This window comes from Apium graveolens, chromosome 1 (assembly GCF_009905375.1).
Source record: "Apium graveolens cultivar Ventura chromosome 1, ASM990537v1, whole genome shotgun sequence".
NCBI classification, from domain to species: domain Eukaryota; kingdom Viridiplantae; phylum Streptophyta; class Magnoliopsida; order Apiales; family Apiaceae; genus Apium; species Apium graveolens.
Window position 1 is genome coordinate 136,533,396 of NC_133647.1, and position 18,041 is coordinate 136,551,436.

General features: G+C 33.4%; 1 protein-coding gene across 1 annotated transcript; it reads left to right on the top strand.

Annotated features, from left to right (window-relative positions):
- The first annotated feature begins 2,458 nt into the window (after window positions 1-2,458).
- Window positions 2,459-2,905, top strand: LOC141707044 (uncharacterized). Its single transcript, XM_074510015.1, has one exon. It carries the CDS (start codon window positions 2,459-2,461, stop codon window positions 2,903-2,905), a length of 447 nt encoding a protein of 148 aa, XP_074366116.1.
- The last annotated feature ends 15,136 nt before the right edge of the window (window positions 2,906-18,041 follow it).

Below are 18,041 nucleotides of genomic sequence, written 5' to 3' on the forward strand. Positions count from 1 at the left end.
ATAAGTATTTAACTAAACCTAACTATTAAGATATAAGACTTACTATAGAGTATATTAGAGAATTGAGTAGATTTTAGAGACTAATATCTAATAACGACTTGGTGCAATTATGTATATGTATATAGATGTCAGGTACCCGATCTGTTCGTGATAGACCACCGACGCCATACCCTCGAGACACATTTAGCTCTGGATCCGAGTCTGATAGTGATCCTTCAGAGGAGATTATAATAATCGACAGTGATAGTGACGACTCATCCATTATGGTTATACCTCCACCAGCAGTTACACCACCTGAGATCGGTTATTTGGATGATGAGGTTGACTCGGTACCTATAGTGACACCTATAGCTGTTTCTGCTCCTGAGGTACAGGATTCTGTGTATGCTTCATTGGCAGAGATCACCCCTGTTATACCGCTATATGCACTAACTCAGACATTATCATATGCTTATGTTCCACCCGAGTCTAGAGTGGGGGATGTCATGGTTGCTGAGTTGGTTAGTAACTTCCACCCTGCCTCGGTCGAGCTCCAGACCCATATGATCACTGCTGATAGGTATCGTTTTGAGATACCAAGCCCTGTTAGGACCGAACATATTGATGAGAGCCAGCTTTTACCAGTCCGTACTGAGAGATTGATTAGCTCTGCACCTCCAGGACCACTTGTCTTTTTATCTACTCTATTTTCTGCATCAGCTCCTGTTTATGTGCAGGCTCCTGTAGAGCCGACTGTTCTTGGTCCCATAGTTGCTGTTACTTCTGAGGCACCTGTTTGTGACACAGCGCCTCCTGCACCTCCAGTATCTGTTCATACTCCTGATACTAGCCCTGTAGGCGCTACGGCTGTTATGCCACTGTTACCCCTTGCTCCTGATGTGGCCGAGACTGGCACGATACCATTTCACCTTTACTACTCATTGCTCCAGCAACATCAGTGGTTATGGCATAGGTATAAGGAGCTTTTTGACACTATGGAGTCTCTTATCAGGCTATTTACTGCTACGGACCCTACTCGTGTTCACCTTGGTGGTAGTGCTTTGACTAGGGATGTTCAGATGGAGATTGTTCAGCAGATTGCTGAGACTATTCTAACTGGTTTGAGGAGTTCTATTACTCGGATACCATCTATGAGTTCTGACCAAGTTGATAGCGCCACGGTGGCCGCACTTGTGGAGAGAGCTATCACGGAGTTTCGTGGGAGGATCACCTCGTTGTTCGGTCATTGACTGATCATGACTATGGATATTATGCAGTCTTTTGACTTTTTGAGGGATAACACGTCTATATAGTTTGTATTCCTATCTTTTGGTGACTCTTACTTTTGATGCTAGCTGCTGACTATACTGCTGATAGTTATAGTGATAGATTTGATGATGATGAAGCTTGCAGACTTTTTGTTTTGATGCAGTCTTGAGATTGACATAGTAGTTGACTTGATCTTTAGTAAGTAGTAGGATGTTATGACGATGTACTTTGATCATTTTGGGGTACTGATATTTTGACCCAGCCTGTTGGGGTATCACTTTTGTTATGTATTATGATATACTCTTTCTCAGCAGACTATGATAACATCATCAGATGGTTGATGACTCTTTTACATTTTGGATGTTATCGTATTTTATATTTGTTAGCATTTTATTATGTTGCCTTGGTAGATAGAGATTTTACGTGGTTACGATAACTACCGAAACTTTTCAAAAGATAGAAAACCATTTTCTTTAAAACCAACATACTTTAGATGAACGCGATTTACACTGAAACTACTAAGTTTTCAAAATTTAAAACTTTGAAAAACAAATGATTAAAACTCGAGATTAACATAATGAGATATGAATTATATTTTGGGAAAATAGTTTGATTATTGTTATGTTACTCAAGTTCAAGAGACATATTTTCGGAAAAAGGATTTCATGATTATATTCGACTTGAATTTGAGGTTTACCTTTTTGTCATGATATACAAGAATTTTTTTTTGAAAAGACTATTGCTTACACCATGTTTTTTTTTAATTTGTTGGGATATTATACTATTTTGGAATATTTTAATCAACCTATTATTTTATTCTAAATAGCAAGAAGTTACCAAGAGGACGACCTAAAAAGAATCCTCAACCTCCACCAGAAGAAGAGAGCCATGATACACAACCTCACGTACAACAAAACCAAAACCGAAGGAAACATAGGGACCCAACCCCACCTCAGAATCAAGATGACCCTATGCGACTATTGGAGGCATTTCTGCAACAACAAACTCAAAATCCTCCAACTAGAGGAGGGGGACCACAACATCAACAAACCCATCTACTGTTACCTTCAAATCCTTTAAATCTTTTAACCCGCCTGAGTTCAAAGGTACCACTGACCCTGTTAAGGCTCGAGTTTAGCCTTGTGAGATCGAAAAGACATTTGAAATAGTTGATGTTGAAGAAGAGAAGAAAATTATCTTTGCTGCCTATATGCTAAAAGGAGAAGCCAACTATTGGTGGGAAGCCAAGAAAACACTTGAAACCACTTTTCCTATACCATGGACTAGATTTACGGAACTGTTCCTCGAAAAGTACTTTCCAAAATACATGGAGAATCAGATGGAACTTAAGTTTTTAGAATTTAAGCAAGGAAACATGTCAGTAGCTGAATATGAAGCTAAGTTCACTGAGCTCTCTAGGTGCGTTCCATACCATGTTGACACTGATGAGAAGAAAGCCAAGCGATTTCAGCAAGGACTAAAACCTTACATTCAGAACCGCATAGTTGTGTTTGAAATCACCAACTACACCACACTAGTTCAGAAAGCTGCATTTATGGAAAGTGGAAGTGAGCTGTACGCTAAGGACACAAATGTGAAGAAAAGAAAGTTCCAAAACCATAGCGGAAGAAGCTTTGAGAAAAAGGTTGAAAATTAGCCAGGGAAATGACCTTTTGTGAAACGTGAGGACATGAATGCTGGAAATAGAAGGATTGAAAATGTTGGTGCTCGAAAGGATAATCCAAGATTCAGGACCCCTCAAAACTCTAACTTGCTTCAAGGCAGACCACCTTTACCCGAGTGCAAAACATGTGGAAGAAAGCATCCTGGGGAGTGTTATCAGGCAAATGTCACTTGTTTCAACTGTGGACAAAAAGGACACTACGCATCTTGTTGTAAAGAAAAAGCTACTATTTGTTACTCTTGTGGAAGGAAGGGTCACATGGCTAAAGATTGCTGAAAGCAAGCACCTAAGGAAACCTCTAGACTTAGACTTATGGAACCTCCAAGCAACAAGCCTACTACACGCACTTTCAACATGACGGTTAAAGATACCATTGTTGATAATCATGTGATAGCAGGTACGCTTCTAGTTAATTCTGAAGATGCAGGTGTTTTAATTGATTCTGGTGCTACAAGATCTTTTATATCTTTGAACTTTATGAGTAAGTTGGGCATCGAGTCAGCCACATTAGAAGAAGTTATGGCCGTAGAAGTAGCAAACCAGGAAGCTGTCAATGTTGATCAAGTATGTCTAAATTGTGACATAGAAATACATGGACAACATTTTACTGCTGACCTCATTCCTTTTAAGTTAGGAGAATTTGACGTGATTTTAGGAATGGATTGGTTAGTTAAATATGACGCACAAATCAATTGTTGACGAAAGCGAGTAAGTGTGAAAAAGCCAGAGGGTAAACGAGTAATGTTGCATGGATGAAAACAAAGGAAGAAGTTCTTAACCGTGATGGAAACAAAGAGATTCCTTCGGCAAGGATGTCAATCTTATTTAGCTCACGTAATAGACATAGAAAAGCACACCCCTAAGATCAAATAAATTCACGTGGTTAATGAATTTGAAGATATCTTTTCGGATACCGGGATTACCCCCTGATAGGGAGATAGAATTCACGACCGACCTTGCTCCAGAAACACATCCTATTTCTAAAGCACCTTATAGGATGACACCCATTGAAATAAAGGAATTGGCGATCCAACTACAAGAGCTGCTAGAAAAGGGAGTGATTCATCCTAGTGTGTCTCCTTGGGGAGCACCAGTACTGTTTGTAAAGAAGAAAGATGGATCCATGCGGTTGTGTATCGATTATAGCGAATTAAATAAGATGATAATAAAGAACAAATATCCACTACCGAGGATTGATGATTTGTTCTATCAACTAAAAGGAGCTGCTCACTTTTCAAAGATTGACTTAAGGTCAGGATATCGTCAACTAAAAATCAAGCCTGAAGATATTCCAAAGACTGCTTTTAGGACTCGATACGGATATTACAAATTTTTAGTCATGCCATTTGGATTGACGAATGCTCCAGCTGCCTTTATGGATCTAATGAATAGAGTATTCAAGAAGTAACTGAACAAGTTTATAATTGTATTTATTGATGACATCTTGATATACCTCAAGACACCTCATGAGCATGCGAACACCTTAGATTGACTTTGGATATCTTAAGGAAAGAAAAGTTGTATGCTAAATTTTCAAAATGCAAGTTTTGGATGGAGAAAGTGCAATTCTTAGGTCATATAGTAAGTCGTGAAGGAATTTCTGTTGACCCTAAAAAAGTGGAAGCGGTTGCAAATTGGGAACGACCAAAGACACCAATGGAAGTTAGGAGTTTTCTTGGATTAACTGGCTACCATCGAAGGTTCGTCATAGATTTTTCCAAAATATCCACTCCGCTGACCAAACTCACAAGAAAGAGCGAGAAGTTTGAATGGACCCCGAAATGTGAAGAGAGTTTTGAAGAAATCAAGAAGAGATTGATATTTGCACCAGTTTTAACTTTACCCGATGAGAAAGGAAACTTTGTAATTTACAGTGACGCGTCGCATAAAGGCCTAGGTTGCGTTTTAATGCAAAATGGGAAAGTAATTGCCTACGCTTCTCGACAACTAAAGGAGTATGAGACTAGGTACCCAACGCACGATCTGGAATTAGCAGCCATAGTGTTTGCACTTAATATTTGGAGACATTACTGATATGGGGAAAAGTGCGAGATGTTCACGGACCATAAAAGTCTGAAGTACATTTTCACCCAGAAAGAGCTGAATATGAGACAAAGACGTTGGTTGGAATTGATAAAGGACTACGATTGCACGATAAACTATCACCCTGGAAAGGCAAATATCGTTGCAGATGCTTTGAGTAGAAAAAAAAGACTTAAGATGTTGATTACTTTGAAAGAGCTGATCAGGGAGTTCGAGAAGATGGAATTAGAAGTTAAGATTCCAGTCCAAGCAAAAGAACACGTATTTGAGATTCATGTGCAACCAGAGCTAATTGAGAAGATACGCAGTTGTCAAGAGAAGTTTCCAGAAGAAAGAAGGTCTGAGTTGACCGGAGAAGAACTTCGAAGTTCAAAAGATGAAAAAGGAATTAAGAGATTTGCCTCACGATCTGGATTCCGAATGTTGAAGAGTTGAAACATGAGATCATGAATGAAGCCCATAACTCACGATTTTCAATTCATCCAGGGAGCACAAAAATGTATCAGGACATCAAGCAAAAATTATTGGTGGCCCAATGAAAAGAGAGATTGCAGAGTGGGTTAGTAGGTGTTTAACATGTCAACAGGTAAAAGCTGAACAACAAAGGCCAAGCGGACTTTTGCAACCTCTACAAATTTCTGAGTGGAAGTGGGAGCATATTACAATGGATTTTTTGGTAGGTTTACCTTGAACTAGAACCAATCATGACACCATATGGGTTATAGTGGAACAACTCACTAAATCAGCACAATTCCTACCAATAAATGAAAGGTAAACAATTGAGAAATTGGTGACTCTATATTTAAAAGAAATAGTGACTCGACATGGAGTCCCTGTGTCTATAGTGTCAGATAGAGATGCTAGATTCACATCGATGTTTTTGAAAGGCTTTCAGGAATGCCTTGGTACAAGACTTAGTATGAGCACCACTTATCATCCACAGACGGATGGACACAGTGAAAGGACTATTCAAACACTAGAGGATATGTTAAGAGCTTGCGCTTTGGACTTCAAAGGGAGTTGGGATGACCATTAACCTTTAGTTGAGTTCGCCTATAATAATAACTATCATTCAAGTATAGGTATGGCTCCTTATGAGGCATTATACGGAAGGAAGTGTCGCTCACCGGTTTGTTGGGATGAAGTTGGAGAAAGAAAGTTATTAGGCCCAGAAATGATCCAGCAGACTAAACAATCCATTGAAAATATCCGTAAAAGGTTAGTGGCTGCTCAAGACCGACAGAGAAAGTACGCGAATCAAGGAAGAAGAGATAAGTAATTTGAACTTGGAGAAAAGGTTTTATTAAAGATTTCCCATTGGAAGGGCGTGATGAGATTTGGTAAGAAAGGCAAATTGAGCCCTCGATTTATTGGACCTTTTGAAATCTTAAAGAGTGTCGGATCAGTCTCTTATCAATTGGCATTACCACCAGATCTACAACATATTCACGATGTATTCCATATATCTGTACTAAAGAAATATCATCAGGATAACCGACATGTCCTTAATTACGAACCGATTGAGGTAAAATCTAATTTAACTTATGAAGAGCAACCGGTGGAAATTATAGATCGGGAAGTACAAGAATATAAAAAGAAGAATATACCTTTGGTCAAGGTGTTATGGCGAAATCACGCAATTGAAGAAGCAACTTGGAAACTGGAAAGTGAAACGCGCAACGAGTACCCGTTTCTATTCAGCAACGAGAGTGATTTCGGGGAGGGAATCCTATAAGGAGGGGAGAATGTAACGACCGACAAAACTCAAGTAATATTCTAATTTTTAATTTAAACTGCCTCAAAAATTTATAAATTTTGCCCTAGACAAAATTTTGCTTTTGTACCCGGATAAAAAAATAATAAATAGATAAATAAATAAATGAATAAATAACTAAATAAAATAAAATTTGAGGCTAGAATTAATTCTTAGAAAATTTTATTAGTCGTTTAAAAATTTTATTACGTGTGCGGAGATCCCTAATTTATTGGTAAGAATTATTAGTCATTAATTTTATAAATTAACTTTTTTTTATAAAACTGGAGCAGCTAATTAATTTATTTAGAATACTATTTTATTTTATCTAGTGAAATTATTTTGTTAGATTTAAATTCTTTTAATTATGTATTTGAGACTCAATAAAATTATTTTGTTAGATTTAAATTCTTTTAATTATCTAGGAATTTTTTTATCTTTATATTTTTTAATTACGTTAGTAATAATCTTTTCATCATAAAGAAAAATAATAAATAAAATAAAATAATTGGCTTATAAGTGAAGCTTGTTAGATATTTTGGGTAGATATTGTTTTTTAAGAAGAGTCTAGATGAAGATACCTTTATAAGAAATTAATTAAACAATAGTCATTAAGAGTAACAAAGCTTACTCTAGAATACTCTACGTCTATGAAGAAGTGAAAGATCAACAGAGAGAATTTAGGAGACTCAATTGTATCGTTAAGGTAACTACTGCACTCTTAATTTTGGTTAGTGTCTTTATCTCTAAATTATTTCCAGAGAATTATTAGGGATTAGATTAGTATTGTTATTTGACAGTGTGTTGCAAATTTCAGCTTTTAAGTTTTATTTGTGCTTATAATAAATTGATAAGATGTAATTAAAGGGGTTTACGGGTAAGGGGAAAGAGGTAGTAAAAAATAGGTTTTTTTTTCTTTTGTGTAAAGATGAGGGTTGTTGTAGTTAGCCCAATTACAAACGGGAGGAAGAACAACTGTATGTGAGCTGTGTGGCCGTCAGAGGAGGAGAGGAAGGGGCGGAGCAACCGCGGTTGTTGAGTACCCGACGGTGGTTTCTGATGCGATGGCGGAAAACGGAGGTTCTGTGTTGTGTGTTTTGTTTGTGTGTATATTGTCCAGTGTATTTGTGTGTATTTTGGGGAGGTTAAAGGAGGATCCACCACATCGGTGGTGGCGATGGGTGGCTACGGTGGTGCTTGGAGAGGGAGTAGTTGTGCGGGGATGTGATGAGTGTAGTGTTTCTGTGAGATTAAAAGAAGGAAGCCACCACCGCGGTGGTGGGGGCGGCGTTGTCATGGTCGCAGGCGAGAGAGAACGAGGACGGGAGAGCGAGGGAGTGCGAGAGAGGAAAGAACGAGGGAGAGGGAGAGTGAGAGAGGGAGAAAGAGAGGAAGAGAGGGAGAGAGTTTGGCCGGAAAATGGGTGGGTAGTGATTTTTTAAAAAAAGATTGATAGGAGCTTGTAGATCGGGCTATGGACAACAAGATTATGCTAACAAATTCAGGTTTCGGGTTAGCCAAAAAACGGCCGGCAGCGGCGGCTCCGGCCGGCGGCAGCCATGGAAGGTGAGGAGTGGTGGGGGAGGAAAGGTTGTAAATGAGTTTGGGGAAGATGGGGGTAAATCTGTAAATTGGTAAAATGAAATTAAAATGATTTGATAAATAATAAGTATTGTTAAATTGATAATAAATATTTGGTAATAAATGTAATAAAAGAACTGGGCAAATAAAAGTGACATTAAAAAGGAAATAGTTGGATTAATGGGAAAAAAATGAGATAAAAGTAATGTATTATTATTTTGGTTAAACAAGAATTAGAGTATTAAATTATGGAATATAGTATAAATTGTGATTAAAAATAATATAAGATACTAAGAGTTGATGCATTGTTACCAAGTTATTTAATAGTAAAATAATCATTGAATAAAAGTAGAAGAGTGTAAAGACGATTACAAATAAAGTCAAATTTTAGGGATATTATCGTTAGCTTAGTATAATTTACTGAATAAAATGACTCGATTAATTCATTATTAAAATAATGAATTAAAAGTTTAATTGGTATTAAAATATTTTAAAAAATAATATTTAGAGTGAGTGTTTGAGATCCGTTATCGAATATTATTTAATATTTCTTATTTTATGAATTGATAGAAATTCTATTTTACTTCATAGAATTATGGAGCAATATTGAGCTCTCGTATTGCTTTAAATTATTATAATTATTCTTAGCATACGGGCGAGCAAGGCAAGTTTACTATCTCTCCACTCACCTTAAAAATAATTATTTTCGTAAATGTTTTTAATTATATTTTTCTCAAGTGTTGTTTATTTTAAGTTTATTTATATATTTAAGAATGATTTATTTTCAGAACTTTAAAAAAAATAATTATCATTATTTTGAATTAGTTATTTGAATTTAAATTTCCTCGATCGAATACCCTATCTTTTAATAAACCTTAGTCCTACTCATTGTACCAGATGATTCCTTTTAATTTCTTTTAGTTAAGGTTTGATTCCTTAATTCGGGTCAACCACATTCATTTCTTGTCGGTTACATCTATTGTCCAGATATATCCAATTTTATTGAAATCAAAGATTGATTCATTGTTCGAATTAGAAATTAATAGAAAATATGTTAAGTTTATTACTCGTAGTGATTGGTCCTACTCACAATGATCCTGAACGTTATTTAGTCGTTTGGGTATTCTTTTGCTTTGAGATAACCAAATAATTTTTCTTTGAACTTGACCATTCTCTTTGTTCAAGATGGTTACCTTCTTTTCTTTTTAGACGATGCTTTGTTCATGTCGTCTAAAATTATTTTCTTGTTCTCTGGATTAATCTATTGTTCGGGTTAATGTAATTTATTTGAAAAGTGCTAGTTGTTTGCTAGACTTATCAAATAAATTTTCTAGTGTCCAGCTTCGTTATCAGAGAACTACTCGGGGATTCATATTCTAAACTGGTCAACGTGGTCCAGAAACGTTGACCATGATTGTATGGTCCGAAAATGTTGACCATATTCAATCTAGTCTGTGATGGCTAACCATGGTTAGTGATAATGTGTTATGTTCGAAGTGACATTTGGCTCTGTGAAAGCCAGGGTTGTGTGATAACCCATTTATGATTAATTGCTAGCAAAATTTGAAATATAAGGTGGGACTTGCCTGAAGGCTCTGATCACGCTACACGCGAGTTCTGCAGGAGTCGATACTTGTGACATGGTAGTTGATCGAGCCACGGGGTATCGAAAGGTGGACGACCAATATGCTCTTGTGTCATGTTGTTTAAAGATGTGTTTGAGTTTGTTAATATTCTCTGATTCGAGATTTATTATTTAAGTTGTCAGTTATCTTTTATTCTTAAAATTTCAAATATATTCTGTTATTTCCTTTTTTTGGGTATTGGATAAATAGTGAATTTGCTGAGCATATTAATGCTCACTCTAGCCATCATTACATTTCTTCCGCGTGCGAAGGGCAAGGAAAAGATGCCAAGTTCAAGCAAGGATCGGTAGATTGTCTGTGTGCCAGCTATATGCTATGAAAGTCGCCTAGTAGTGGAATAAAATTTTAGTTGTGTAATAAAGTTCTAGTGGTTAGTACTTTGGTTCGCGGAGTATGTATGGTATTAGTAAGTGATCTTTGGATTTATGGACGTGATAAGATAAATATAATAAGGTACTTTTTAAGCTATTGTTACAATAAACAGGTATTTGATACACTACATGATGTGGCAACCTAAATCCGTAAAAGAGCGAGTTTGGGGGCGCTACAGATTGTACCCTATAACGTAGTCTCTCGCGGCGATCCTATAATTAGGGGTTAAATATTGATGTAATGGGTTATGAATGTCTATAGGATAATTATCCTTGTGAACTAAATCTATGAATATTTGTAAGATGATCTAAGCTAATGTCGGATTGTTTTAACTTTTTGCGTAGTCTGAATGGTTTTGTGATAATATTCATGTAAAGTACGGTATCTTTCATATTTAGGTCGGTTTAAATGTGTGGATGATTTCTTATTATTAGCTTTGCATATTTTTTATATATTTTGGTGCTGAATTACGCTACAATTTTATATAAATTGGGATTTTTCATTGGACAAGTTTAGAATTCAATTTGAAAGCCGAAAAAGGCTGGAATAAAAAAAACAGCAGGATGCTGCTTCTGGAGAGAGAATTTAACGATGGAATTCTGGGTAACTTACGACGGTTATGACGGAATTCTGTAATTATGCTGGCTACTTACGAATGAATTCAAGGTTACTTGGGACGATTGTTCTTCATTATTTACTCATTTTTTATTTAAATTAATTTTGGCAAGCTTGTGGGCCCAAGATGCTAACTTACGACATACAAATCATCGTAAATTAAAGATAAAATGACAGTATATTCCATCGAAAGTGTAATTATCAGCCCACTAAAAGTGGGCTCCACTTCCCTAACTTGCGACGGTTTTCATAGATTTGTTACGAAATGAATACTTATAACGAAATGGTAACTTATGATGAAATATGTACTTAGGAAAAAATCGGTACTTGTGACGGAATTGATATTTATGACGAAAAGGTTGTTTGTGACGAAAATCTGAACTTAAAACTTGAGCAAAAATGTCGAATAATTTACATCGCAATTGGGCCAATTGCGACGAATTCTAGTGTAAAAATATATATTTTTTAGCCCAATAAACCTTTAGCCCTGGTAAAAAAATATAACCAAATTTTTTAGCAAGGATCAAATTTTATCCTGTTAGCCCAATTTAGAGACGTATATATATAACCAAATAAAGATATAAAGTAGAAAACAAAAATTAAGAGAAAAAAATAATTTAAAATTTCAAAACATAAAAATATATGCAACTAAAAAATTAGGTCTGGCGCTCAACACATTCAATTGTCATATATATTGGATTATTTATTCTTCCACAGTCGATTAGACCACTCAGGCACTCACCATGTGAGTAATTTTAACTTCTTTAATTTTTAATTGATTTTGCATATGTGCAATGTGATATGTGTGTGCCTATATATACATTGCCTAGATGTTCTTTTTAATTATACTCGTTAAGAAATTAGGTTATAAATCCTGTGATTATTGTAAGTTATTAGCGATTAATCTCTTAGTTTAATAGTTAAATAGGTTATTTTTTATTTAATAGGCAAAGATATTAAAAATTTAGTATAAATTAAATGACATAATAATTTATTTATTTTACATGACTAAATTTCATTTATTTTTTATTTTATTATGGACAGAGTTTAATATATTCATTCAAGTTCAGTATGAACACGATTATTTTTTATGTACTCACATAAATTAAATATAATCTCATGTTTTGACTTATTGCGGGAATCAAGATCAAAAGAGGAAAACGTTATATTCCTATTTTTCTAATCCTACGGCTACTACTAGTACTCCGCCTACATATATAGTTGGTTGTCCCCACTGAATAAAATTATGTGATAATGTCATAGTCACATAGAACATGCATGCATTATCTTCTTCCAAAGCTAAGCTAATCTCATGTCAATATCATATCTCTTCATCACCTATTTAAAAAAGAAACACGCCACTGTGATGTGTTTGCATTAGTTGTGTGCTTGATCATATATTTTATGTTCCTCCTTTCATCTTTTTTCTGTTATAGGATATTTCCCGTCCTACTTTATTAGTTGTCAGTGACGGTTTTTCAAAGTTACAACTGAGGCATTAAGAGTATGTGGGAAGATTGTGTGTGTTATTCATCCAAACACCCAGGTCCAATTCATCATCTTGTTCTTGTTAAGTAACCAATGGCTCTAAAATCTTAAGATTTAGAAGAAGGTCTGAACACGATCTTATACTCTTCCCCCTCATTCGTACAATTCGTATCGATTGATAATCACAAATATAACCAATTCCAATACATCATAATAATAACAAATACCTTTGGGTGAGCTCGACAACAGACAACCGTTATCCATCTTTTTTCAAACTGTTGTCTATGTGGAATTACCTTATAGTGTCGTACAACAATTTTTTAAGTGCACTGTTGTTTTGAATTATAAACTCAACGCTTAAGAACCGTTGTTACTATGTTAACTTATAGTGACGTGTGACAACAATTTTATACATTATGTTGTGTAATTCAAGCCTCGACAATCCCTACCATCACTATAAGAAATTTGGCTAAATTCCACCGATTTTGGTCTAAAATAGCTATTTTCGACCATCCCATTGTTGGTCGAACAAAGGCTAGTCGAAAATAAGGGGTGGGTTGAATTTAGCCAAATGCGACCGAACTAAATTTGACCTAATAAAAATGACCAACTTAATTCGACCGAAATTGGTTGAAAAAACTCAGCCCAAAATTACTACGCTAAATTCGACCAAATCAGGTCAAAATAAGTATTCTAAATTAGACCAAACTTGGTAGAATTTAATAAGCACGAGATTTTTAAAAAACAACAACAGAATGCATTTTGTTGATCAACAAAATTTTTTGAACTTTTTACTAGCTTTTTCATAATGTAATTTCATAAAATAATAATGGACACAATAGAAATTTTTGTTTATTAGTATAAAATTACAAAATATATAATATAGATTTTAGAATAAAACAATTTCTATCCTTTTGTAACATATTAAAAATCAAATATTATAAATTTAACTCACCTAGATGATAAACAAATAAAAAAAAAATTAAATCGGTTCATATACATGAACTAATTAATACAAGTCTTAATTTACATCTTAGTTTTCGAAAACGAATTTATCGGAGGCGGATGGCATAAACTCTCGTCTGAGGTGATAATGATGAACTCGCAAAAATTGTTGTGAAATGGTGAACTCCCCGTAATCTGTGTGAATCAGATGAATTCATTGGAATTGGTTTAAAATAATTCGCCACTTGGATAAATATAATTAGATGATATTTAGTATGAGAGATGTGTGTTTGTGTGTGTCTGTGTGTGTCTATATGTATATTATTTAGAATATACAAAATATGTATGAGTGTGTGTGTAGTTAGAAAGTAAGGTTAAGTATGAGTGTAATTTTTTTATAAGAGAATTAAAATGAATGAGGAATATAAAGAAAAAAGATTAGGATAAAAGATTGAATGGTTGGGACGAAAGAAATGAGAAAGAAATGAATGATCAAGATTAATTCAAGTTGGCAATTCATGTACTTTCTTCTCAGCCAATAGAAGCGGGACAAATGGCAATTTTGAAATATGCTAAATTCGACCAATAATGGTCAAATTTACAATTTTCAACCAGATTTATTCGAAAATATAACACTGGTAAATTCTACCATTTTTGGTCGAATTTAGTAGTAAAATGTGAATAATTTTGGTCGAATTTAGCAGCTAAATTTGACCAATTCTGGTAGAATTTAGAAGTTAAATTGAACAACTACGGTTTGTGGTAGTATTTAATGCATGTGACACAGATATTTGTTAAAATATTTAAGATTTTAATATTTAAATAGATTGATTTTTCACATACACTGTTAATTTAAATATATTTTTGGTGATATGACAAAATTTAAAAAAAAAGAAATTTATTTGTTTTTTATTTTGACAGTCAACCAATAGTTTGATCGGTATTTGTTACTAGTGTCTAACCCTATCCTGATATTTTAATTTTATTAAAAAAAATTATGAATAATCCAAACATACGGATGTCAAGATCTATATATTTTGGTGATATGACAAAAAATTTAGAAACAAAATAAATTGATATTATTTGTTATTTTAACAATCAACTAATAGTTTGAATATTACTTCTAACTAATATTTAGTCCTATATTGATGTTTTTAATTTTTAAAAAAATATAGGGCTAATTCAACCGTACGAATGTTAAGATCTATATATTTAATGATACCATAAAATTTTAAGAAAAATATAAATTTATTTAGTTTTCTATTTTAACAGTTAACAAGTAGTCTTACCGATATTTCTTACCCGTGTTTAATCCTATATTGATGTTTCGAATTTAAAAAAAATATTAATGAATGATCCAACCGTAAAAATGTCAAGATATATTTATTTTGGTGATGTGACAAAAGTTTTAGAAAAGAATAAATTGATTTTTCCTGTTATTTTAACAATCAACCAATAGTTTGAATAGTAATTCTCAATAGTGTTTAAACTCTTATTTATGTTTCAATTTTTTTTAAAATATATATGAATAGTTCAACCATAAGGATGTTAAAATATATATTTTTGATAATATCACAAAATTTTTAGAAAAATATAAATTTATTTAGTTTGCTATTTTAACTGTTAACAAGTAGTCTCTCCTGTATTTCTTACTAGTGTTCAATTCTATATTGATATTTTCTATTTTAAAAAATATATCTATGAATGATCCAACTGTAGGGATGTCAAGATATATATTTCTTACTAGGGTTCATGTGGTTTGCATTCTATTGCGTGAGCCCGTGGGGTTTGCCCAGTACGTACCTGAAGGATAGCGGTTGCGGCTTCCCTACGATAAAAAAAAGAGAGAACATATACTAATACGCATGCACAAATTCGAAAAACTCTCATGAATTGTTTGTTATTAATATTATTGTACCATCATAATAGTATTTACTCAAGGATAAAACCATCGAAGATAATAAAAATAAATTCTAATAAAAAATAAAATATTAAATATAAGTAATATGATCTTGCAGTTTTCAGCATATTCATGCACCACAATCTCAATCCACTGTTTTGGCATGATGAGGGACCCATAAGCATAATAATATTGTTAATTTATTGCTTTTTTCATGCCTTCTTTTGTCAAGTTTTTCTTCAAAACCTAATACCTCTTGTTCTCCTTCAGTTCCTCTCACCTTTGAAAAATTTGACCTCGATTTAACATTTGGATATAAACCTCACATTCCTTTGAAAATCATCACAGGGTCCCTTTTTTGAACAATTTTTATGTCAGTTCATTTCAGGGGTAATTATGTAGTGTCACGTGCATTGGAATTATACACTACAAGAAATTCGACCGAATTTAGTCTAAAATAGCTATTTTCGACCAACTAGTTTTTGGTCGAACAAAGGTTAGTCGAAAATAAGGGGTGCGGTCGAATTTAGCTAAATTCGACCGAATAAATTTGACCAACTAAATTCGACTAAAATTGGTTAAAAAAACTCAGCCCCAATTTTTTTGACAAAAAATTAAATTTTTCGTAAAATTCAAAAATCCCGCGCACAAATACTAAATTCGACCAAATCTGGTCGAAATTACACGCTAAATTCGACCAAATCTGGTCGAAATAAGTATGCCAAATTCGAACAAAGTTGGTAGAATTTAATAAGCACCATATTTTTAAAAAACAGCAACAGGATGCATTTTGGAACTTTCTACTAGTTTTTCCATAATTTAATTTCATAAAACAATAACGGACACAATAGTAGTTTTTGTTTACTAATATTAAAATTACATAAATAAATAATATAGATTTTAGAATACAACAATTTATATCCTTTAGTAACATATCGAAAATCAAATATTATAAGATTAACTCACCCAAATGATAAACAAATATGAAAAAAATAAAAAATAAATTTAAATTGGTTCATATAAATGAACTATTTGATACAAGTCTTATTTTACTTCTAAGTTTCCGAAAATGAATTTTCCCGAGGTGATGGCATAAATTCTCGTCGGAGGTGATGGAGATGAACTCGCCGTAATTGTTCTGAAATGGTGAACTTGCCGAAATTGGTGTGAATCGGATGAATTCACCTGAATTGGTTTAAATTAATTCGCCATTTGGAAAAATATAATTAGATGATATTTAGTATGAGAGATGTGTATGTGTATATTATTGGGAATATACAAAATATGTATGATTGTGTATGTAGTTAGAGAGTAAAGTTAAGTATGAGTGTAATTTTTTTATAAGAGAATTAAATTGAATGAGGAATATAATGAGAAAGAGATGAGGGTGAAAGATTGAATGGATGGGATGAAAGGATTGAAAAATAAATGAATGGTCAAGATTAATTCAAGTTGGCATTCCATGTGCTTTCTTCTCAACCAATAGAAGCGTGACAAATGGCAATTCTGAAATGTGCTAAATTCGACCAATAAGGGTTAAATTTATAATTTCAACTAGATTTAGTCAAAAATAAAACACGGGTAAATTCTACCATTTTTGGTCGAATTTAGCAGTTAAATTTGACTAATTTTGGTAGAATTTAGCAGCGAAATATGACCACTTTTGGTAGAATTTAGTAGCTAAATTGAACAACTACGGTTTGCGGTAGTATTTAATGCATATGACACATATATTTGTTAAAATATTTAATATATTAATATTTAAATAGATTGATTTTTCACATACACTCTGAATTTAAATATATATTTTTAACATAAAATGTTAAAAAAAGAAATTTATTTGGTTTTCTATTTTAACAGACAAGTAGTAGTTTGATCAGTATTTGTTACTAGTCTTTAACCCTATATTGATATTTCAATTTTTTTAAAAAATATTTATGAATAATCCAAATATACAGATGTCAAGATCTATATATTTATGTGATATGACAAAAATTTTAGAAATAAAATAAATTTATATTGTTTGTTATTTTAATAATCAATTAATAGTTTGAATATTACTTCTAACTAGTGTTTATTCTCATATTCATGTTTCAAGTTTTTTTAAAATATATAGGAATAATCCAACCGTATGGATGTTAAGATCTATATATTTTAATCATATCACAAAATTTTGAGAAAATGAATTTATTTAGTTTTTTATTTTAATAGTTAACAAGTAGTCTCACCAATATCTTTTACTAGTGTTTAATCCTATATTGATGTTTCGATTTTTCAAAAAATATTAATGAATGATCCAACCGTACGGATGTCAAGATATATATATTTTGGTTATGAGCATCAAATTTACTATAACTCATTTACTTAAGTGGGAAAACCCAACCATTCCTAATAACGCAGGAAGAATGGTCCAAACGAGCCAACAACAAAGTGAATGTCAGAGGTAGAAGTGGCTTTGGTTTTAATAACCGTGGAAGAGGAAGGACCAACTATAGAGCCAATACCAGTAGTAAAGCATGTCAAAACCAGGCAAAAGAAGGAAGCGGTAACAACACACCGAGTCGAGATCGTACCAAGGTGAAATGCTATAATTATAATGCCTATGGGCATTATGCATCAGAATGCAGGAAGCCTCGATGTGAAAGGGAGTGGCACTGTGACAAAGAGCAAAAACCAGAGGCTAACTTAACTCAGATAAAGGATTATGAATCAGCCTTATTACCGACTGAGTATGAAGAAGTAAATGGCGCTGCGTTGCTACTAAAT

Excerpts from the sequence above, each read along its gene's own strand:
- LOC141707044 (XM_074510015.1), top strand. The coding sequence starts at position 2,459 with ATGCTAAAAGGAGAAGCCAACTATTGGTGGGAAGCCAAGAAAACACTT.